This window comes from Stigmatopora argus, chromosome 3, assembly GCF_051989625.1.
Source record: "Stigmatopora argus isolate UIUO_Sarg chromosome 3, RoL_Sarg_1.0, whole genome shotgun sequence".
Taxonomy (NCBI): domain Eukaryota; kingdom Metazoa; phylum Chordata; class Actinopteri; order Syngnathiformes; family Syngnathidae; genus Stigmatopora; species Stigmatopora argus.
Genome location: NC_135389.1, coordinates 10,601,884 through 10,626,139, shown reverse-complemented (window position 1 = coordinate 10,626,139; position 24,256 = coordinate 10,601,884). Strand labels below are relative to the sequence as shown.

At 40.8% G+C, this 24,256-nt stretch overlaps 1 protein-coding gene and 1 long non-coding RNA gene across 8 annotated transcripts in view; one reads left to right on the top strand and one right to left on the bottom strand.

Moving 5' to 3' along the window:
• Positions 1-24,256, top strand: part of LOC144071670 (uncharacterized) — a 61,397-nt gene that overhangs the window by 9,216 nt on the left and 27,925 nt on the right. For 2 of the 5 annotated variants that reach the window (XR_013299697.1, XR_013299698.1), the window contains exon 2: positions 1,721-1,859. This is a non-coding gene — a long non-coding RNA (uncharacterized LOC144071670). Of the gene's footprint in view, positions 1-1,720; positions 1,860-6,017; positions 6,423-17,287; positions 17,663-24,256 lie in introns of those variants that run through there. The other 3 variants (XR_013299699.1, XR_013299701.1, XR_013299700.1) reach the window with 3 other exon arrangements.
• The window catches only part of LOC144071666 (filamin-C-like), a 33,107-nt gene continuing 16,964 nt past the window's right edge, over positions 8,114-24,256 (bottom strand). For 2 of the 3 annotated variants that reach the window (XM_077596969.1, XM_077596970.1), the window contains 26 exons: positions 23,394-23,991; positions 22,287-22,460; positions 20,984-21,146; positions 19,942-20,270; positions 19,736-19,859; positions 19,186-19,342; positions 18,902-19,091; positions 18,569-18,592; positions 18,247-18,488; positions 17,258-17,357; positions 17,044-17,184; positions 16,092-16,220; positions 15,760-15,933; positions 15,521-15,685; positions 15,129-15,332; positions 14,893-15,045; positions 14,548-14,670; positions 14,129-14,377; positions 13,483-13,752; positions 13,221-13,358; positions 12,962-13,077; positions 11,290-11,422; positions 10,675-10,851; positions 10,361-10,579; positions 9,858-10,082; positions 8,114-8,718 (listed from right to left, as the gene is read on the bottom strand). In XM_077596969.1, coding sequence (XP_077453095.1) covers positions 8,531-8,718; positions 9,858-10,082; positions 10,361-10,579; positions 10,675-10,851; positions 11,290-11,422; positions 12,962-13,077; positions 13,221-13,358; positions 13,483-13,752; positions 14,129-14,377; positions 14,548-14,670; positions 14,893-15,045; positions 15,129-15,332; positions 15,521-15,685; positions 15,760-15,933; positions 16,092-16,220; positions 17,044-17,184; positions 17,258-17,357; positions 18,247-18,488; positions 18,569-18,592; positions 18,902-19,091; positions 19,186-19,342; positions 19,736-19,859; positions 19,942-20,270; positions 20,984-21,146; positions 22,287-22,460; positions 23,394-23,991 — 4,905 coding nt within the window. In that variant the 3' untranslated portion in view covers positions 8,114-8,530. Of the gene's footprint in view, positions 8,719-9,857; positions 10,083-10,360; positions 10,580-10,674; positions 10,852-11,289; positions 11,423-12,961; positions 13,078-13,220; positions 13,359-13,482; positions 13,756-14,128; positions 14,378-14,547; positions 14,671-14,892; positions 15,046-15,128; positions 15,333-15,520; positions 15,686-15,759; positions 15,934-16,091; positions 16,221-17,043; positions 17,185-17,257; positions 17,358-18,246; positions 18,489-18,568; positions 18,593-18,901; positions 19,092-19,185; positions 19,343-19,735; positions 19,860-19,941; positions 20,271-20,983; positions 21,147-22,286; positions 22,461-23,393; positions 23,992-24,256 lie in introns of all 3 variants that reach the window. The other variant, XM_077596968.1, reaches the window with a different exon arrangement.

The window sequence follows — 24,256 nt, the reverse complement described above, 5'->3', positions numbered from 1 at the left end:
TGGGGAAAAAACTGGAACAAATTATTTGGTGTACTGCCATTTATAAATGGATAAACACTGTCACTAATCATGTTCATCATGGCCTTTTATTGAACAGAGAAACACATTAAACAAAGAAATACAAAAGGAGAACAATCATAAAAAGCTGCTGTACTGTATGTAGCAAGTGAACAACTCAAAACCAGACAGATCACGTCATTAGGCCAGGTCCCTTAAAGACACTCATCCAACACAGACACACACAAACTACCATTCTGTACATAAAGTAAATTATACCTTTATAGAAGTAATTTATTTCCTTATATTCTTATTTATATATATTTTTCTAACACTACAACACAGTGCTATCACCATGACTACTACACAGACATCAGTCACACGACGGCCCATCTGTCGCACAGGTCCGAGCCAATCCATCAGGGCTTCTCCTTGAAAAGTCGCGCCCCGGCGTGTAGAGGACAAACAAGTTGTGTGATTTGCCTCTAATCTCCAGTTCACCGTGAGCGTGGGCCAGTGCTACCACAGCACTGAAGGACAGGCACGCTGCGGGTGGGCCATCCATTAGTGCTCCAACCCTCCTCTACCATAGTGCCACGGAGCACAGGGGCAGAGGGATTGGCTCTAATTAAAGATGGCAACATGGGGACTTTGGCCCCAGACATGCACCCGCTGCTCTGCAATGGGGTCGGGATCCAGACTCGTTCGGTCACTCAGAAAGGGTCTCGCTTGTCATTCCTGCTGCCTACAGTTGCCAGTCATTCACTGCATGGAGCCCAGCCATTTACTTTATGTCACTCTTCATGAATACAAGTCTGCAAGCCTGAATTACTGGAAAAGGTTCTGTGTTTTGATACTAACTAAAACACAATTTTGTTCAACAATAAATAAATCACGCTACCAAAAGATTACTTTGCAAAATTAAACACTGGTGATTACTATATAAAGCATTCCAGTTTTGGATGTAGAGGATACTACACTAGACTATATTCATTCTATATTGGGTGAGGACAGATAACACATGCTACATGTTTCTGGTGCTTTTAGTGTTTCCAATTGCTTGAAAAGTTCACCCATTTTCTTAACATCTAAAAAACATTCTTCACTTCTAACTGCATTTACGAAAGTTCCTAACTTTTCTCTCACAACTTGCTATGTGTTGTTTGGGCTATTGTACTGTGGTGCTTTCTGGTCTTCCCATGGCTACTATTAAAAGCCTGCAATTAGTTCCGAATGCCGCAGACCTCTGACGTGGACGATAAAATTAAAACAAATTAATTCTACCTTATACTGACCAACTTCCACTGGCTCCTGATCCAATTGCAGTTTGATTTTAAGGTCTGGGCTAATACTTATAAAATACTATTGGTCTTAAGACCTTCTTTTTTCGCTTAATAACACTGAATGTTCCTTTCAGGAATCTTCATTTGCAACGAGCACATTTCTTGGCAACCCCGAAGTCAAAAGGTTCAGGCTCGAACACTGTAGAACGCCTTACACTTGGAATTTAGAATGGGTACCTCTGTTTAAGTTTGCCTTTAGATCTTGCCTCTATACATTCTGACAAAATTGTATGTAAGCCATACAGCCATTTCCCCTTGACCCATCTGAACCGGTATTCAGGGCTAGATGCAATAGCCAAAGCTGCTGCTCTGACTTTGATGTTTCAATTGTAAAAGAAATACTAAACAAATCTATTTTCTCCACACTTTTCACTTTTCAGAGCACAGCCATGATAGCAACCACACTTTCAAAGCTTATTTATGGGTATTTGGAATTTTGTCCTCCCTCCATTGCTGGCAAAACTTAATGGAAGAGGAAGCAGCGCACGAAGGAGCCGACTTTCTGCAACATCACTCCCGGTAAGGACACCGACTTTCTGGCCAACAGTGAAATGTGTTTTAAACTGTGTTTTGTTCTTTTTTTGGTTTTATTTTACAAAGAAAATGACTGCAGGTTGTGGCTCAGTGAAATTGAGGTGACTTAATGCCAAGTACTGCCATGCAGTCCAAATTCAAAATTTGTTTTAGACTTCAAACTGTATCATTTTGAATGTGAAATCGGATGCTTTGTACTGGTAATCTAAAAATCATTCCTCTGTTCTAAAGCAAGCCCCAGTGGCAATCTGGGAAAAGTGACTAGAGATCAAGAATGTTTATAAGGTTTAGCAAAAAAGACCAAATGAGTTTTTAAAACTGGGTTTAAAGCACCCGAACACTGGGACTGGTGAAAAGGTTTTGATCTGAAAAATGAATTTACCGATAGGAAGAATTTGGATTGAAGAATGAGATTAAGTGTTTTAGCAATTGTGGAAAAATTGGAATTTTCAAGTGTGCTTTGAGTGAGTGGGTTAGTGTGATTTTTTTTTTTGAGTGTAGTTTATTTAGTTTTGTTGTCCTGTTACTATGCAGAGGATGTGTTTGAGTGTATTAAAATAAGCATTTGTGTGTGTGTGCGTGTGCTCAAGTAGTTTAATTTGTGTGTTTTAAATGTACTTTGCATATTTGTGTTTAAATAAGTGTGGACAGGGGTGTGGGGTGTACTTATTTGTGTAAGTGTTTTAAGTATGGGTGCACATGAAAGAGTACTGGTGTTTAAGTGAGCTTGTGTGGCTGCAATGGAAACTGCTGTGTCAACCTTTTAGTATACTACACTTGTTATGTCCCATCTGCTTTCCACTCATCCATCTTTTAAAAGGACCCGAAAGTTAGATGCACAACATTGACAGGGCCAGCATGGAAAACAATTGTGAAACAAAAGATCATTGCATCTATTTTAAGAGCAATACGTACCCTTCATTTATTCAGAAGAATAAGTCCACCATCTATGTGCAATTAGTGGAAATCCACATTACATTAATACCATAATTTCTTTTTTAGTGCAGTTCCAATGCGTCTTTTTTTAAAAAACACATTTTAGGTGATTAAAGCATGGTATTCTCAAAGTCTTAGGTTGCGTCTCTTCTCACTTTTTCTGTCAGTAAGTGGGTTCTCATATAACATCACATTTGGGAAACCAAAAATACATACTAAAATACATTAAGTATACTTGCTTAAATGTGTTTATGTAAAGCCTCATATAAAACTAAAGAGAATTAAATATATATTTCAACACAATGTTTATCATAACCATAGTTTTCCAATAAAAACAAATAATCTAATGTTAATATAGTCCATAAAATCCCATTGACATGGTCACGGAAACTCATTTAAATGTTACGATAGTCATGAACCTTCAAATAAATGCTGTTCTAACAAAACACAAAAACAAAACATAGACCATTCTTCACAGGCAACGGTATATTATATATTATTCATTCACCATTTTTCAACACTGCAACACAGCAGTGTTTTTTTTAATATTGAAAAAAAGTTGCCCTTCTAACTTTCCCCACAAAGTTAGAAGCATGGAATCTTTTTGTGCTATCAAGAATTAAAGATTCAGTGTGGGGGAAGGTCATGAGGATACCTTGTCCTCCCCCTAATTGAAATGTCTATAGCTTCCAAGGTGTGTCCTATTGCGTTTTATCCATATAAAGTACTAGTAGGCTGAAACAACTCCATGTTTTAAGTATTCTCATACAAACTACCGCTGTCCCTTGGGACCTTCTTCCATCTATTGTATTTGCATGTGTGCTGTTTTTCTTCCCACACCATGCAACAGAAACCAATTTTCCACCACTGTTTGCCAGATATTCTTTAATCAAGATTTGTAAGCAAGTGAGATGAACTACTTGGAGAGAGGGAGTCATTCACAACACCACTCTTATGAATATTTCATATTTGTTCTATATGAATAAAACAATGTAACCGTGATTCGGCCACAGGCCAAGATACCTTTCAATCGGCCCCGTGTGTGTGTGTGAATGATGAGCTTTCGCCAACACCATGCGCTCATCCATTAAAGGATGCCAAACTGCGCTGTTGGCCTGTAAATGTTGGTGCATTCATGTACATAAATGCAGAGGAAATCTAGTGTATTTGCTTGACTGTGCGCTGTATCAACTATGCATGAAGCAATTACAAAGAAGGCCTGGGGCTGCCAATGGCGTACAAATGGGTGAATTGCAACAAATGTAGCCCCTTAACACAAACCCACACACCCACCAGGCACACACACAAAACATCCCCTCCTCTCATTTTTTTCAACACGTCCATTCATTAATCCAGCCAGGCAGCCATTTGCTTGTACAAATATTCGTTTAGCTGTTTGTTTTCTGCCTTACTCAGCCTTACATGGGAGGTTTTCTCTCCTTGGCTTCTCCTGGAGAGGTCAGCATCTTGTAAAACTCTCTTTAGGGATTTCCATTAGAAGCTGAAGAGAGACGCCACACTAATAAATAAAGGTCAGAGTCGAGCACGTAGCAGGGGAAAGAGAGTAGCGAAATAATGGAAACTACAAAATCCAATTTTTGTAGAAATTGTATTGGGATGCTGAAAAGCTCACGCTAAATTGAAATGCTTTGGAATTAATGGGATTGTTGAGCTGAAGAATGTGAGACTTGGTATGGTTTGACTCACTCAAGTAATGTGGAAGGATGGAGAAAATACTATATAAAAATAATTAAAAAATAGGAAATATTAACAATATTTCCCCAAATTACCTGGATGAGTTTGGCAATATGAAGTTGTTGTTTTTTAAACAGTTTAAGAAATTTGAAAGAGATTATTGCGTAAAATGATTCCCAATTAGGAAATTTTAACTCGAAATGTGGCAATTTGTGGATTGCAATTAATATTACATGAATGGGATAAACACCAAGAAGGGATGGTTTATATTTGTCTGCAAATGTTGAAGGCAGATCTAAATGTCAGATTTCTGCATTGATTCAATAATTTCAATGTTGGAATGGTTCATTGAGTTGTAGAATATGAAAGGAAATTTGCTTGAATTGTTGCTTGTGAAACGTGTAGTTGGATGCTGGGCTAAAGGTGTTCAGTCAAAGATGGGTTTCAAACCACCGACCTTTCTGTCTCTGAACGACCTCCTATACCAAGTAATAATCCTGGTAAATTCATACACGTCTACAATGCTTTTTTATTTATGGTTTTGTGTATTTGGAGTTGCATGAATAGTCACTGAACAATTTTGTATCACAAGGCACAGTAAAGCCAGTTGGTTTGACTCCTTGGAGAGAAACAAAAACCAAGAGGATGTGTAGAAGGGTGATATGAGATTGATTGAAAAATAAGGGTGAAAAGTGAAAGCAAAGAGAATGCAAAAGGGCAGTTGTGAAAATTAACAAGGGTTTAAAGAAAAAGGAGCAAGTGAGTGTGCGTTAGTCAGATTCATTGTTTATATACTTTGGTATGCTGTGCCGTATCTTTGGCTGGCAACCAATTCAGGGTGAACCCTTGCTAATGCCTGTTTTTAGCTGGGCTGGCCTCCAACACACTCACGCTCCTTGTGGGGATTAGTGAAATGGAGAACGAATGACAAAAAAGTACCTACATTTATCTGGTGTTGATTATTTTACAATGTCACTTCACCAATTCCAAATCAGAATGCTTTCACACATTCGACATGAACCACACCAAAATAAGAGCGTGAGTGAAAGAAAGCGAGAAAAAGGAAGAAAAGTGAGATAAATGGGAGTTAGGATTAGACAGCAGTTGTCAAGAAACATTTTAGGACATTTTTAACACTTAACACCATACTCTTGTGCATGTGCACGAGAGCAGTCGACTGAAATGTTTGAGCTTCATGCAGCCGACCCCCATCAGCCCCAACATGGACCCCCCGTGGTGTGCCTTTAATAACGCCCTAACCCATTGCAACAACATGCTCTTGCCAACATGTGATTGCTCACAGGATTCAACTGCATGCTGCATTAGCATGCTGTCATGGCATGTGGAGCAATCTATATTTTATTTTTGTTTGTATCCTTCCACATTTGAGAATGGTTGTTTTCAGACCCATTCTTTCATTTGGATTCTTTTAATCCTATTCTTGCTCTAATCCACCTTTCTCCCTCTCTTCCTCCTACGCTGTTTTCCCCTTTCTTTGCCCCCCATATACAGCCCCCTCTTCTCATCTCCCTCCCCCACTTGCTGCATTCTTCCATGACGTTTTAATCCACTTGGCAATGACTCCTGGTAAAGATGTTGCTCTGGACAGACGCACAGGTGTCGGGCAAGGATAGACTGACGTGGGTGTGTTGTGCTCCGGACCCAACGTCATTTAGCCAGATGGCCTGAGAGCAGTTCGCTCGCCACTGCTCATCTTGCCTCTTAATGGCCCCCAGCGTCACGTCACAGTGGAAGCGGAGAAAATTAGCACCTAATTATAGGCTCCTCTCCTTTACTCTCGACGTGAAGAATGGGACTACGGTACAATTATTCATTTTTCAATCATCACTGTGAAATAGATTGCTGCTGTTCAATTATCCTCTGTCAACTTAAAAAGAAGTAAAAATCCAAATAATGTATGCATATTCGGTGTATGAACTACAACATACAAACACCACAAGTCCTTTCATTTTCATGAACTTTTCCTCTAACCTTTGATGTCATTTTATAAGGTTTGGGAGAAAATGTGTTGAAAATGCCCAGGATGTCCTTTTGAAGCGATTTTACTTGGTAATTTTTGCTTGCTTCTGGACACAGCTGAATTATTTATTTTTATATGGCTGCCTAAATTATATTTGAACATTTCCATCAACTTATCCTTGTCAGGGTCGCTTGTTGTTGGATTCCATCCCAGCTGATATTCGACAAAAGGCAGAAAACACCTAGAATTGTCACCAGTCAGTTTTAGACAGGCAACCATTTGCACCCTAAATCACACCGCCACTGAGTGGACATTGATCCTGCACCAAAGTCAGGAAAAATCCCAACTACATGATCAGTGACTTTTTTTTTTACTTTAAATGTTTAAGATCTAAATGGACAAAATATTAGACAGGGGTGACCCGGTGGATGGGTGGTTAGTGCGTTGGCCACACAGCTCTGACATCAGGAGTTCAATCCCAGTTTCAGACCTTCTCTTCTGGAGTTTGCATGTTCTCCCCAGCCTTGGGTGGGTTTTTTTTCCAGGTACTCCGGCTTCCTCCCATATACTAAATACATGCATGGTAGTTTAGTTGATCAAACAAAATTGCCCCTAGATATGAGTGTGAGCATGATGGTTGTCTGTCTTCGTGTGCCCTGTGATTGGGTGGCCACCTATCTAGGGTGTCTCCCACCTGGGGCCCATAGTTGGGTGGGTTATGCTCCAGCAGCCCTCGCAACCCTAGTGAGGATAAGCTGTATGGCAGTGTTGCGTTGCTGACCTCCAGACACCCTAGTGAGCATTTGGTAGATTCCACACAGCAAGCTACAGTACCAAATGCCAACCACCTTTTTCTTTTGGATCTACTTCGGTTTGTGGTACTCCATCCCCCTGAGGGTGCAACAATGGAATTAACCTCCAGTCTCATTGCACAGTCGACAGGATTAATTATGCGCACAATAGAAGGTGACTCCTCTGTTTTCTTTACGCTATGTGCGCTCTGGTTTTCAAAGGGGATGTAGTTCATCTTCATTGGGCAACAATGATGTGTTGGATCTGCAATGTCGATATGGAAGACAGCTTGACTGTGCTGCCATCTTGTGATTGCGTTTAGACAAATAGGCTTCCATCATGAGAGCGCATAATACAGTAGTCACGCTGCCCTATAGTCACGTTCTAATTTCCATACGAAAAGGGCTATCCAAAGCTTTTTGAAAGGGCTCAGACTCTCAAAGGAGAGCTTCCGTTATTAAGAGAGAATTGCCAGTCAGCAGACCACATGGGAAGGAATTACAAGAAAATGTGGCGGTAATTTATTGCGCGGGCTCACAACACTATTGGACTGAGATGTATAAGTCAACACAGTCGTAAAATCGACTACTATATTCAAAATTTCCCACTGGGTTTGGAATGTTTTCGAGAGAAATCCGATTAAGATTTAAAAAACTGGCCGAGGTACGAATATGCCGGATAAGAAGATGGATTTGATGTGAATTTAATCAATAACAGAGCAGAATAACTAAGAGGAAAGCGTTCAGAGCTTGTTTTTAATCTGCAATCTCAGCCTCACACTAAATCATAAACAATTTAAAAAGAATAATACAAAGTATGACACTTTGGAGAAGTGTATCCATTAAATCTTTATTGGGTCTGCAAAAATAGGTTAATATAACAAAAAAGGCAATCATTCAAAACATACAAAAACCAAAGTATGCCACATGTCAATGTTGCGAAGTACGTTGGCTAATAACATTCACATACATACACTTGGGCAAATTAGCAAAGAAAGAAAGAAAACTCACAATCATAAACCACACTGTAGCCTTGACGTGCTTATGTTTCTTTGTAAATTCAGTGTCTGGGATTGAATACACAATTTGGCACACACACACACACACACACCTATTTCTCACTGAAGCCTCCTTAAGCTTTAGTGCAGTCAATTGTTATCAGTCCAAAGTGGAGTCCATCGAAATGACAGTGGTGATGAGGGCATGGGGTTGGCTGATGGTGATATATAAAATTGGCAGAGAGAGCTTTGATTTTACGGTGCGGACACTTTGTAAGGGCTCCCGGGGACACTGTCGTCACCCCATTTGACGATGACGGTATAGCTACCCTTGTCCTTGATCGTGTAGGTGACGTTGTAGAGCTTGTTGCCCATGTGCTTCACGTATACCTCCTCACATGGAGCATGCGGTCCATGCACACCCACCATAAGCATGTTGCTGCCTGTGGACAAAAACAGGGGCGACTGATAGTCAACATTAAGATTGAATAAGTTAAACTGATTTTGAAGGGTTTGTAATTCAATGATTTATTTTCTGTTTACTGCTTTCTTAGAATGGACTCATTACCAATTAATTGACAAACTCAAATAATTTGATTAAAAGAAAAATCTCTGCTACTAGACTGTGTAGAAGTTATCAATTTCCATATTTACAACTAATTTTAATGTTGATTTGGAAGCAAGCTACTAACAGTTTACTTAATTGAAGAAAAAGGAACCAAATGAACACGAAAACCTTTTGTACGCAATTTGCTCACCTGACTTCTAGACTAGCTAATTGGCAGTATATATTATCAGCTAGCCATTTACTACCTAAGCTGACAAAAGCCAATTACACTAACATTCGACAAACATGTCACTCAAGGAACCAAACACTTGACTTTCAACCATGGACTGTCAGTCAAATTAATACCAGTTAAGAATGTTCAATTGGAGGCACCTATTATAATAATGAAATGCACACCCATTTTTTCTGGGGAAAAATAGCAAGTACAAGTCTGGTGTGTAGCACATGTCTCTCCAAAAGTCAGTTGGGATAGAGTTCGGCTCATTCTCAATAATTACAGTCACCACTTAAAATGGATGACAAAATTGTCCTCATTAACTTTTTTCCTTACAGAGATTTTGTGCGTGTGATTTGAGTAATTTGGAAATTTTCATTTCTTTTCAAATGATTTATATTACAGGATGTTCAAAGTAGATCAGACATGACATTCGTCAGGCTCGTTCACTTTTAAAGGAAGCGGGAGGTTATTTACTCATGCTATTTGGAATCAACTCACGAGAAAACAAATGTACACGAATAGGTGCCAACAAACTGAATGACTTGTTGTATGCACAAATTTTCCAAATTTATGTGATAGTAAATGAAGCCCTATGAGTTTTATCATCCCCTCCCTCAGTGTGCTACATTCATGGCCTCCACATGCACATCACTAAGAACGCTTGCAATAAACTTCCATCTGGGGCAGACAGCTGTTTTCATAAAACACTCACACAAAAGCAAATCAGGCAATCTAAGCGGCTCATCAAATGATGAGTTGTTGATATGTGAGTGCAAAATCAGCCCATGCGACCTCACCTGCTTTGCCGCAGTCGACTGTGAAATTGTTTTTTTGCCCCACCATGGCCTTGGTCAAGCCCATTCCGCGGCAGACCACCTTGCTAGCGTCCGATGTCAACTTGGATGAAGCGGCCGTAGTGGATGAGCTAAAGCCTCCGCCTGCCACTGTGGACGATTTGGTGACCGTTTCCACTAGGACGGATGACGTCTCGTGGAGACTGTGGCCACCTGATAGTCTAGCGCCTGCAAGAAACAGAGAGGGGTCATCAAATTCATTACAGGTCAATGCAGCTATATAGCAACTAAGCGAACAAATCATTTTACCACAAATTTTTGAAAATAACAAAATTTGCATCTCAAATGGTTTTCTCTCTGTGGCTATAATTCTTACAATTTTGTGGAACATCTCCCACTTTTCAGTCTTTCGTTTTATTACAGCATTTGTCAGTTAAATGACCATAAAAAGACCAACGATTACTTCGTATTAACTTTTTTGGGGAAACGTTAGGTTCTCTATTTACCTATTACTTTAGCTTTGAAGGGGCTTCCCACAATGTGCTGTGGGCCGCCATATTTGATGGTGATGAGATAACTGCCAGGAGCCATGGGAATATAGGTGACTTTGTAGCCCTCGGGGCACTCGCAACAGTCCATCTTGACTTTGGAAGGCCCATCGATGTTCACCGACAGTGTCCCCGGTCCAGCATTGCACGTGTTGACCACAAACTCGGAGGACACACCTTTATGAAGCCACAAAGGATGCTCATGATTCACAGACCAAAGCACCTGCCAGGAGCACACTTGTAAACTAATCGATGGCAGCAATTGTATTCACCTGTGTTTCCACCCAGCAGTCCAGGGCCATGTGCAGTAACCATGCCTGGATCTCCGATCAGTCCTGGGTCACCCACTCGCACGTTGAAAGGGCTCCCGGGGATGTGGCAGCCATTGAATTTGACGTCTATGGAGTGAACGCCGTTCTCCCGTGGAATGAAGCGCACGGCTGTCTTGTCTGAAAGTAGCAACATGCATAACATCAAGGGGGTCTGAAATGGACAATGGATTTATGCACTAGGAAGACTCACGATAGCACTGTAATGTAAAAAAGAGATTTAATTCACTTCTATATGTTGAGTCTCTAGGTTGAGTCAATTATATTTTTATCTTTATGAAGTGATATCAATTAAGTGCGAATTGAAGCTCCTCTTCACACTTAGTAGTAGTCTCTTGTGTGTTTTATTTTAATAAGGGCGATTAACCTGCCAATAAATTCATTTCACCTACTAGGTGATATGCAAAGTTCCACTCTACCTCGAGCATGCATTTATCATGTATCATTTTGGTTTGTGTATTTCTACATAGTGAAAGGTACCAAGGCAAATCTGTAATTCAGTTATTCAAACAAGCTGTGTGAATAAGACAAACTAGTGTTTTGAAGTCAGATACTTACCGCCATCCAACTCAGTGACATAACACTCCTCAGAACACCCGGAGGGGGTGTGGACTTTGGCATCTACTACACCACGAGTCCCATTGCGCTGCACCATAAACGATGCTTCTTGGTTTACCTTCAAATCCTTCTCCTAAAAAAAGATACGTAAAAGTGTTATCATAATATGTGTGTGGCCCTCCAAGGACGCAGAGTGTGTAATTCATTGCAGCTGAACCAGAATAGATGGAGCAGTTGGGCGTGCGAGGCAGGAAAGGTCAGAGTTTATAGTGAGGCGTTTAGTGTTTTTGCCCTGCAGGCGAGTGACGGGCTGCAGCAGACATGAGAGATTGCCTGACATTTGAAGTCCTGCTCTCATATTGTACTTCCCGAGTTTCCTTTACTGAGTGAAAATTCTCTGAAGTGGCATCCCCTGCCTCGACTCTATGAAGCAAGTGGGATTTTAAATATTGCTGCCTGTAAAAAGTGGGAATGCATTAAAAAAGCAAATGTGAAGAGAATCAGGACGACTACGAGAAACTAGAAAATTAGTGTGTTTGGTTTATTTAATTTCAAATCCTCTATTACAAATAAACACCGAATGATTAGTTAAGTATATGACCTTTTCTAAGTTCTTTTCTTGCCTTAAATTAGAGAACCCTTGAGCAGTTTGGCCCATCTTAGCTTAGTCTTTGTTTTTGAGTGAAACATCTCAGGCATTGGAAAAAGACTTTCCCGAATAGCAGACAACACAAGATGGTCTGTGGCTTAGACCATCTGCTGCTGACTTGTTTTCTGCTACATCCCTTAAACGCTAAGGGAAATTGAAAAAGTTGTCTAATGTGGAAAAATTGGTTTCTCCACATTTTCAATCGACAATATCACAAAAACACCCTGACCAAAGGACTTGATTGCCATCAAACCTCAAATGGTAAGGAAGCTACCGTTTGATAAAAATAAAATAAAAACTTTTATTCTATCATGCTACCATTTTTGGAAAATTCTCGACACATTGTGTTCTTTCATTCATTCATCTTCTATACCGCCCCTCATCGAAAGGGTTGCTGGAGCCTAGCCCAGATGTCTTCGGGCGAAAGGCTGACACAGCCTAAACTGGTTGCCAGTCAGTCGGAGAGCACACTGAGAGACAAACGACCAAAACCACACTCCCAATCATACCGCTACCAGCGGGAATCGAGCCCACCGTTGATCGCACCAAAGTCAAGCGAGTGAACTTCTACACCACGAGGCGGCTTACAAATTTAGTTTGGAGCTGCAATTGGAACATCATGTGACCGTATAAGATTTTCATCAGTTTATTATCCTGTCAAGATCTTATATTGGCCCATTCAGGTTGGGAAATTTTATCTCAAAGTCCAATATCAAACTTTTTGTGAGTAGTCAATGAAACGCTAAATAGGACCACTGTCCAAATAAAGTTGTGTTATTGTTGTCCTTGTAGCCATTGACGAGCTTAGAGTCCATACATAGCCCAGCATGAACTTTGCAAGGGACAGTTAATCCCAACCTTTATAGCCAGTTTCATCATATTCAGCCCATGTCTCTGCTTCATCAACACGTCAAGGACAAAAAAAGTGTCTCCAAGCACTCATGCTGCTGTGACTGCTGAAATGTTTTGATTATTTTTGGCAACAAATTAAAATTCTCCATGTGGGTGCGTGTAAATTCTCACCTGCAGGCTTGTGAACGTGAGCCTGCGGGCTTCATCTGACAGTGTCGCGATGGGAACGATGAATGGGCTGTCAGGGATGTGCTCGTTGTTGAACTTAATTGACACCTCGTAGTCACCTGAGGGAACAGATGGCTTATTAGTTTTCATCGCTACATAAACTGGAGAGAAAAAAACTGAGAAAATTACGGACGAACTGGGGCAGCACACGCTTGGATGAAAATGAAAATAAAGACAACTAAGCATCCTGCGAGTTATTTACCCGGTTCTTTAACAACATAGGAGACGCCGCAGGAACCGTCCTTCCTGTCCTCAAAGGAGATTTCTGCTTTGCTCGGCCCCTCTACGGCAATGGACAGTCCCCCGGCACCAGCCTCTCTGGTCCAGATGCTAAATTCAGCTGGAGACAAAAATATATATACATCAAAAAACACAGTGGATTCCATGTGGCTCCTTATCTGCTATTCTGGGTTCTTTTGGAACAAAGCCCAGATTTTACTGTTCAGAGTAGAAATTCAATTTACAAGGTGCTGAAGCCACGCCTCTCTCCAGACCAGGGCCTCCTGCACGGACCTTGTGTGCACCGCCCTCTCCCATGGGCCCCACGGTAAATTGGAAGGGGCTCCCAGGGACATGCTGGCCTCTGTATTTAACATTGACAGTGTGCGTTCCCATCTCATGGGGGATAAATCGCACACTGTAGGTGCTGTTTCCTCCATCCACGAGGTCAGCGTCCACCGTCTTCCCTCCAGGGCTGGTTACCTGAGCCGTCATGGCTTGCGAGCCCGTCTCAGCTGCTGCGGTTGATTCATAAAGGGGTTACATAAAACACAAAAGGTTAGAAACAAAGACCAAAAGTATTCAGTATTAGTGAATATTATCCTCATAACAGAATGAAACCAAATTGCTGGATCAGAATATGGGGTGGAACAACCCAGGATTAACTTAGCTTCCCTGTTCTCTGGCATACAAAACTATCACTCTGTCCAGATATAGAGCTTCAACTAACTTGACTGATGCCAATCCTCAATGTTTTAGCAAGTACATATACATAGAAAAACCAGTGAGTGAATTTGGGAACAGTGAAAAGTGTGAATGCAGATGATTTGGGAACTGTGGCGGACATAAATGCAGTGAATTATAGTATAGTGTCAAGTTTAACGAGCTCACATTCAGGTCTGGCCGTTATACCAGCAAAGCTGCTGAGGCTCTCCCGGCCAAGGAAATCTCCAAAGACATCTCTGAAAGGGCTTCCACCTCCGCCCACCTGGGTGCTCTCCTCAACTCGGACCTCCCGCTTAGTCTCCCCGCCACGAGTTTTGCTGAACTCGGTCCGCTCAGTGCGTGTGTAAGTATGGCTGCTACGGGTAAATGATCGGGTTAACCTTTCCTGGGCAGACACCATCTGGAACCAGTTTCCTATAACAAAGGAGAAGGTTGTGAGAAAAATCATTTGCTGCCCTCTAGCTTAGAACTTCCCTTCTTGCAACAATCTGTTGCGTTGCTATGATGTCAGGTTATGACCATAGTTAAACATTGACCCGGGTGAGATGTCTATAGTTTTTAGTGAACATTTCTTATGTATTGACCTGGAATCTTTAGGTTGAGTCCACAGGTGCTTCCCACTGAAGCAATAGAAGATGCCTGCCTCTTTCTGGTTATGCTCTCCTTCATTCTTCCTTCACCAGTCACCTTCACTGTGAACGGGCTTCCTTAAGGATGCAAAAAGAAACAAACAATAAGTTTTTAAAATCCCTCTTAATGCTCAAGAACATTTTTTCACTGATAAAGAGTTGCAAAACACAAACTCTTTATTCTTTAATTTATTTTAGAAGTGAAATCAGTAATTCGAGCTTTAGCAAAATTCGTTTTTAAAATCGGATAGTTATTAATAGAGTGTGAGCATTTCTGCCACTTCTGCATTAGCTTCTAACCTGGAATGTGCTTTTCAGCAAATTTAATGTTTACGGTGTAATTTCCAGGTTCTGTGGGACAATAGGTTACTCTGCAAGTGCCGTCCTCCATATCTTCACAGTTGATATCCACTTTGCTCGGTCCCTCAATAGAGAGGGCCAGCCCGCCATAACCTACAAGGAAAAGATAAGCACTTTGTTACTTTATACATTTCCCGTGTTTGTTGAGAGCCAGACGTAGTTTTTAAGGAACGTACCAGCATTCCGGGTGTCGACAAAGAATTCCGCCATCTCTAATGTGTGTGCCTCCACCAGACCTTTGCCGAAGGCTTTAACCCGACTGGCCTCACCGATCTCCGATTGCCCAACCATGATCTTGAAAGGGCTGTTGGCCACATGTACGCCGTTCTTTCTCACGCTCACTTCGTGTTCACCCACCTCCTTGGGGGTAAATGAGATACCTGAAAGAGGAAAAGGGGGGTAAATTAAGATGTTACATATACAGCATGCAAACAATCAGGACAAATGTGAGCTTTTTTCTGCCTTCCTAATTAGTGAGCACAGCCCCAATTGACAGAGTATGGTCTATTTTTTAAAGCCTGTTATTGCAGATGTGGTTGCTAGGTAAGATAGACTGGTCTTTTCTCACCAAGGTGTCTGTTAGGCAACCTCTTGAGCAAGCAGGGTTCTTCGTTGCCCGAGGGCGCTCTAATGCTGGCACTGAGAGAGCTCAGGTCCGTTTCAGCTATCTTGAGCGATACATCAGCAGCAGTGCCCACGTTTAGCTGGGATGTTCTGGTAATGGTGTCATCCCCTTGGTGAGACAAAGGTGTTTTGTTCTTAGTTAATTGACTTAAAGCTAAAGGAAGAAGTGAGCAATTTCCTCACCGGTGATCTTGGCAACAAAAGGACTGCCAGGAATGTGCTTGTTGTCAAACTTGACAATGATGTTGTAGTCTCCAGGGGCCGTGGGCAGGTAGGACACAGTGCAGGTGCCGTCTTTGTTGTCTTTACAGGTGATCTCTGCCTTAGATGGGCCCTCCACTGCCAGGGACAGACCACCTGACACACAAAACCAACTCTTTATGAATTGATATTTTTAACACTCATGTTGATGTATCTGGCACAGTTTGGGACTGTCTTTTATGGTTAGTATTGATAGTTGTGGTATTAAGTGGTCGATCTGCCTTTATATTTAATTCTTATGTATTGTATTTTACCTTCTCCTGCATTCTTGGTGACCACAGTAAATGTGGCAGATTTGTTGACCATTCCATAACTTAGGCCCGGACCATAGGCTGACACCACTCCACTGTTAACAGCATCAACAAAGAACTGCAGAGGGCTTCCTGTCATGAGAAAAATGATTGTGTTAACATTTGCATTTTTTAATTGGAGTAATGAGAAATACCTTATGAAATATTGTTTGCTCGCAGTACCCATGTTAACAAAGGCATGAAATTGTCTGTTACAATTGATGCATGAACAATTAACACTACTGGTATGTCTTAATTAACGGCTCTTTTATCTCATGCTAATTCGTTTAAGTAAATCATGGATAAACCTGACCTTAAGTATGCCAATTTATATTGGGTGAAGTAAAATTATTTCTATAACAAAATAACCAAATTAGGGCATCTTTTTGAAGTACATATTTACCGCCTCCATAATTTTCATCAATTCAAACCATACTAACAATTCAATTCTAAGTTGTTTGTTCCATTTTTTTAAAGAATCATCCATATTCTCTGAATTAGTAAATACATCAACAAAGTAAATTTCTCAAATTTAAAAGATATTTTATATGTACAGTATTTGGTCTACTCCAACTTAAATTTTGACAATTAAGTTCTCAATTGAAGAGATAATCGGTATCTTCTATTTTGCACATCTCTCGACCGGATCAAACTACTCCAAGTTCAAGATATGAAATTAATTCAATTCCATAGCATTTGAGGTCAGTGTCAATTGATTAAACATTTACACTATTATAAACAACACACAAATTGCTTTCTCAAGTTTAACTGTTAATTAGTAACCATTAAAAACATGGATTATTGCTTGCTCTCTTCTAAACCTACTGTTTGGAAGCAAAACCATTTTCAAAGTCAAAGAACAAAATAGTATCTTCTCGAACTGCATTGTAATGTAGTATGAGGTTCATTTCTGGACCTGGGATGTGGTTGCCGTCATATTTGATGTCCATCTCATGCAGGCCCTTCTCGGTTGGTTGATACTTGATAGTGATAGTACCATCTTTGTTATCTGTGATATGCGGCCTCGCCGTCTTGCCTGAAGGCATCCGGACCTCACCTAAGAGTGACAGGGAATTAGTTTAGAATGTTAGTTTGAATGTATTAGGGTTTCCTATTTTTGCACAAGGCACCTGATATTTCTCCTTGTTGTGGTGTGAAAGGCACAAGGAAGTTGACAGGTCTGAAGAGAGGATCCACTGTGTCGCGAGGAGCAACTGGTTCATTTGAGGCCTTTAGGAACCCAAGAAATATGAAAAGGATTTTTCCAAAGAAAATGCGAAAAAAATACGTAAGGAAAAAGGAGACAAGCGATGTTAAATTATTTTAAAACTTTTTTCTCTGTGTCCTGTAACGGTTTAATTGTTACTGTGTAAAGCACTCAAGGCCATTGAAATTTTTTTCTTTGTATCATTTCAGAAATAAAATAAAAAGCCAGCAATTTAAATACCAATGTGGTTTCACAAAGGTAGATATCCTCTTGTGCAATATTGTGGCAAACTGAGTACCAATTTGAACTGTTCATATAATTCCCTCATCCTTCTCTAAAACCACTTTTTAAAATCTCCCAAGCACGTGGTGATTAATGTGCTATGTTAAAATGAAATGTGACAGGATAAAGCCTTAGCCCAGAGTGCGGCATCTGCATCTTGTGCCACATCAAAAACAGATGCATACAATCGGCCACCGGATCCGATCTGTCACGTCTCGCTTTTCTCCCTTTAATCTAAGAATTGATATTAAAAGAATGTGTGTATTCATAAATCAAAAGACATTTTGAATCTTGTGTTGAACCCTTGCCCTGTAATATGAAAACAGTTTAACATATTGACGTCATTTTATTTGAAAAATGATGTGGATTTTTTATGCTGTATCCAGATAGAAGTTGTGCTCTGTGAGTTGTGCTTTTGCGGATGGTTGTGTTTCACATGTGGCATCCGGCAAGTATAAAAACATCATTCTCAGATTGCATTGCAGTGATGCAATGGAGACAAAATTTAAACATGGACTACATACATTGATTGTAATGGTTGTGAATTGGTTCCTGAGTTGTTTTGTTGTATTCCTTGAGTTCTAACTGGGTTCTTAGTCAAGACGGGTAATTAGCATTTGGTATACCTACCACCACATGAAAGGGGCTTTTGGGTATGTTCTGTCCTCCGAATCGAATGGTGATCACGTATTTGCCAGGTTCAGGAGCAGTGTAATAAATGTCGAAGGTCCCGTCGCGATTTTCCACCACATCCATGTCTAGCTCCATCCCTTGCGGTGTCAAAACCTTGCATGTCACCTTGCCCTTGCCAGCAGCTTTAGCGTCCACCGTGATTACAGTATCCTCAGAGGTCTGCAGCTTTTGAAGGCCCGCTATTCGGCAGAGAGGGATGGGTTGGAGACATTCATTTTGAACGGTTTTGTTGCATAGATTAAGATTAAAGATTACTTACAGACACCGTGTCCTCCTATGGACACTGCAAAAGAAAAGATCATGAGTGTACATAAATCACTCAAACAATATCACCATTCATCTTTTGATTTTTTCCTATTACATTGATTGTTAAAGCAGGCACGGGCAACTGAATTCAAAGTTGTGTGCGTCTTGTGTAGTACCACACACAAGTAGTGTGGAGCAACATAATTAAGAATGGTGAATGTTCTGTTTGCTTTTGTTGGTGTGCTGTGTACACCAAGGATTTTCAATGTGCTTGGGTCTGGGATTCATATTCCATTATCATTAACTTTTCTCAAATACCATCGTAACGAGGAACTAATGGATTTACCTGTGACGCGACACTTGCTGGCATCTCCAGTGGGATTTGACTGAATCCGATAGGGGGAGTACGGAATCTCATCTCCTCCATATTTGATGGTGATAGTGTATGGGCCGATAGAGTCAGGTACGTAGGACACAGTGTAGGTGCCATCTCTGTTGTCTTGGATGCTTGCATTTTTTGGCTTGCCCTCGGGGTCCTGTCAATGAAACATATCGGGTTACATGGGGAAGTTGAAGAAATTGAGCTGTATAGCATATTTGACATCGCATTACTACATTAGGTTGACTGACCAGAATTTGCACAGTGAGCAGCCCCTCGCCAGCCTCACGGGCATCAATGGTGAACTCCACAGGAAGGCTAGCTGATACGCCTTTGCTGTCCAGACCAGGCCCACTGGCTCGCACCTTACTGGCATCATGCCCAGGCTGAGACATTACTTTGAATGCGCTGTGATAGCACAGATAAGATAAATCAATCCAGCCGTGGTTGATAATAAAAGACTCACTATTTGAAAGTTTAACAATTCGGCTGCCATTGTTTCACATATAATCAAGTAATTATTTTCTTAGGAGATTTTACAAAGGAAACCAAATCATCTCACTCAATTTTTAGTAATGGGCAATACCAAGTTCTCAATGCCTTACTCATTTAATAACGATGATGTTTCACCAAGTTTTGGCTATGCCTTTGGCTTCTGAATTTTTTTATAGTTAGCTGGGATAGGCTCCAGCAACCCGAGTGACCCTTGTTAAAATAAACCTTTCGGGAAAAAAATTAATTAAATTTGAAATATTTTTTTATTTACGATTAATTAATATACACCATGATATGGCTATGTACCTATGTGGGACTTCCTGGTCTGCATACTTGACTGCCACAGTGTACGGTCCATCTTGAGCTGGGGTGTAATGAACTGTGTGGGTTCCATCACCGTTGTTTTTAACCCCCACTGGTTCCATGGTACCTTCATATAAGTGTTATATGATGCATGTACTATACACACCAAATTATAATGAAACAACACACATTAAAAAATGCCTATCTACCTGTTGGCCCAAAGAGTTTGACATCCAGCCCAGCCTGTCCGGCCTGAGTGCAGTCCACAGTGAATGTTTGAGGGATGTGCGCTCTCACTCCTGAACCCAGGCCAGGACCTGAGCATTTGACCTTGCTGGGGTCAACTGGGTCCTTGACTGGCACCTTGAAGGGACTACCAGGGATAGGGTGGCCACCGTAGTTGATGTTGACGTCATAGTCGCCATGTGTGAAGGGGACATACTCCACACTGCAGCTTCCATCTTTGTTGTCTTTACATGAGATTTTGGCCTCAGAAGCGCCTTCAATGGTAAGGCCCAAGCCTCCAGTGCCAGCACCCCTAAAAAAATTGAAAGATTTTTATCCATTAACAAGACCATGGGGTCTTCAACATATTTGTAATTTAAAGGACCCGAGGGCCACTTTAAAGTTCACAATTTTCTCATGAAATATACTAATAGCTTCAAACAATTAATTATTGTTTTTATGCATGACTAACATGTTGAAATGTTTTAAAAAAATATTTTTACTGATGTAGCAAATCAAATTTTTCCATTTAAATGCATACAAATATTACCAATCCAAGAAAAAAAGCAGTGTACTAAAATATGGCAACAGGTGTCATTAAGTGTCTTAACCCAAAGTCATTTGAGACAATGTCAACTCCGCATCAAAAGTGACATAATTTATTGAAAGACACCGAATGACACCTTCAATAAGCATTCTTTCATCTTTATGACAGGTGAAATGTCATGATTATATCAGTTTTATTAGTCTGTCATAAGAAGCATTCAAATAAAGTTCAACGTAAAATGTATTTAAAAAAATATACCTAAAGAAAATGTGCCGACCTGATTTTTACCTCTTCAATTCAACGATATACATTCACAGCATGTTAAAACAAAAAAAAATATTTCTCTTTTAGTTTTAAATAATTTCTTAGTAGTAGTAGATGTAGTGGTGGTAGTCATAGTAGTGGTTGGGAGAGGTGACTCCGAACTCTGGACATTACCAAAGGAGACACAATTGAGTAACAATCGATCTTTTCAATACCTAGTTTCCACAGTAAAGCAGTTCGGCTTGTTGGTTATTCCTCCCTCTAGGCCAGGTCCATATGCTCTTACTCGGGTGGGATCGCATCCTTCCATCACCGACACTCGGAAGGGACTCTTGGGTGCAGGTACATCATCATAAAGTACCTCGATCAGATGCATGCCTGTACGCAAATCCTTTGAATTAGTCATGTTTATAACACAAAACGGGAAAAAAATAGCTTTTCACTAAGGGACACCATTAGAAAAGGAAATTTAAAACAATCAAATGTGCTTTATGTTCACAATTTCATGCATCTTTTTTTATTCTGTTACTGCATCATCTCTGTGCTTGGTGTTAAAAATCACTATTAATAACCCTTATCGTATTCCAACTGTATGGCAAGTGCGCTAGCAGCCTTGGGCACACATACCTGCCTGGTTAAAAGCTTCTGTTCCAGTGCAGACTATTTATAAATCAGAGCCTCCCTGGCTGCCTGCTCTCTGGCCCTCACATCATTGAAGCAGTGCATCATTCTGTATTTATACCCCTCCCCAAATCTCTCACATTGACTTTTCCCACTCTCACTTTCCCCAGCAGTGCACTGTACCAACACTTGGTTGTAATTGTATTTTTTTCTGTTTGACGAAATCAGATATTAGCATTATTGTCGGACAAAACCATCTTCCTAGGATCAGTGTAAACTATTGTATCTGCCTTGTAAAGAGGCCTGGATGCATAGGTTAAAAGTGAGAACACATAAGACTCTTTCTGCCCAAAAGTGGGCTCTCTACATTAACTTTAAATAACTTGCATTTCATTGTGCTTCATCTCATCTACCTTAAAAGAGAAGAAACTCGTATTGACAGTGGAATGTTGATTTTGACATGGCATGAGTAAATACGAGCAGACCGAATCGACATGAATTCGGTCAGGGGAGATCTGTGCTGTGAAAACTTGGAGACTTTTTTCCACCCAATTATTTTGATACTTGGGAAGACTAGTCCACTAAAACCTTTTGCTGACACAAAAATGAACTTGCATTGTGTTTTATGCTGAACTGCATGGCTGCAATGTTAAACAGCACAATATCTTACTCTGATATGCCCGTCTTATCCTTACAGCTTGGGAAAGCACTGGGACAGAATAGTGGAGTGTAATACAGTCAGAGGCTTTGGACTAATGTATTTTGACTAAAATATGGAGTGATGTTTTGGCTTGAGAAATATTGGCAGTTGATAAATAGGCAGACCCGTTCCTATTTTAGAACATTTAAAATTGAGCAAATGGTAATAAACCATCATTTGTGTTCTTGTGCTCTCACCATCTTCAAAGGGCGTGTACTCCACTCTGTAGGTGCCATCGGCCTTGTCAGTGATGTAGCCATCTGTGGTGGTGCCTGAGGGGTTAACAATGCGAGCCTTCACGTGTTTTCCTCCAACCTTGTTTAGAGTGCGGGCATCCACGATAAAATGAGTCGTGACTTCTCTAAGGACTCCTGGGAAGAAAGCATTCCCTTAATATGGTTTGTCATTCGGTATTGAAGCCCTTTGTCAAAGCAAAAACCTTCTGCTATTCATTTTTTCATAAGCCCATCCACCGCAACACTGAATGTTTTACATTTAGCCTGATGATTCATTCCTTAGCAAAAACAAATATCTAATCAGTCATGCTGTTTTATTTACTTCATCTTTTTTCTAATGTGTCATTAGGGTTGCACGTGAGGTGAGAGGTGGGCTACACTCTTGACTGCTAACCTGTCACTGACAGAGTGTACATACCAGTCTACACAATATTTCTATATTAGGCAAGAGGCAAAGTTTTACCAGATCATAATGTTATGTATAATTTACAACTCGGAGGACTATAAAAAGGAATATTGTCAGGTGCCATGCATATCAGTTGATGTGTATTTGTGTAACGGGATTAGGGCGTGGCCTATCTCAGATCATCACCCTATATCATAGTGTGCAGAATTATTAAGCCAATTCTTCCCCAGAAAAATGGGAAAAAAATAATTTAGTTGACTTTGAAAGTAAAAAAAATGTCTTTCAAAGGGTTGCAGAACTCTTTAAATATTTAAGATATGGGGGAATTTTCAGCGAACCATCAAATGTTTGGTTGCAAATAGTCAACAAGATTGCAAGAAAAAATGAGATGGAAAGAATCAAACATGAAGATACCAGGAACGCATTATCTAACGCACCCATATTTCACAACTGCAACCTACCCTAGTACTGGTATTGCCATTAGATATTAGATATTGATGGTATTAGATGTTCAGGTTGGATATGTTGGGGAAGAAAATTGATTCAAAATCATCTTTCAGAACTATTCTCAATAAATATATATTTAAGAAGGTGGATAAGCTTGTAAATCAATCTACCTCTGCACTTTTAAAAGACATCAACTGTTTATTATGGCATTTTACCTCTTGGCTCTACTCCTGGCCCGTAGACATGCACACCGCTGGTGTCCACAGAGGGGTCCACCTGCAGAACCTTGGGGAACTGGGGGATCATGTGACCTCCGTATTTGATGGTAATGGTGTGCGCGCCATGGAATGGTGGGATGTATGTGACACAGAACGTTCCCTCTGCCGTTTTCTGGATGTGCACCTCAGCCTTTGCCCCGGTGTCCGAGATAATTTCGATGCTAAGTTCGGCGTCGCCAGCTCGTGTGCAGTCCACGGTGAAGGTGGCGGCCTCACCCGCCTTGGCCCTCTCCAGGCCTGGACCACTGGCCGTGACCTTGCTGGGGTCAAAGGCTGATCGCACGGCCGCCTTGAAAGGTGACCCTGGGATGTGCTGCTCTGCGAAAAGAATGTTTATGTTGTACTCTCCAGCTTCGGTGGGTAAGTAGGCTACCGAGCATGTTCCGTCGCCATTGTCTTGGCACTCAATTTTGGCCTCACAAGGACCCTCCACCGTCAGACCTAGTCCACCTGCTCCCGCTCCTTTTGTGTCAATAGTGAATGGAGCAGGTTTCCCTACAATACCACCTTGAAGTCCCGGGCCAAATGCTCGAACCTAAACACGAAAAAAAATCTGGTCAAGCATGAGTAAATTAGTTCATATTTTATTCTTGATGAACTTCCCTATATTCTATCTAATCCTGGCCTTGCTACAGATTTCTCATTTGAGTTTGCGTTTTAAAGTACATAGACCATAACGGTATGTGATAGTTTTCCTTTTTGGCATGGAGGAATACTTTAAAAAGTGTGTTAAAGAAAACTTTAATGTGTTCAAAGTACATTCATATGATTGCTCTGTGAGGGCCCATCACGTATTGTTT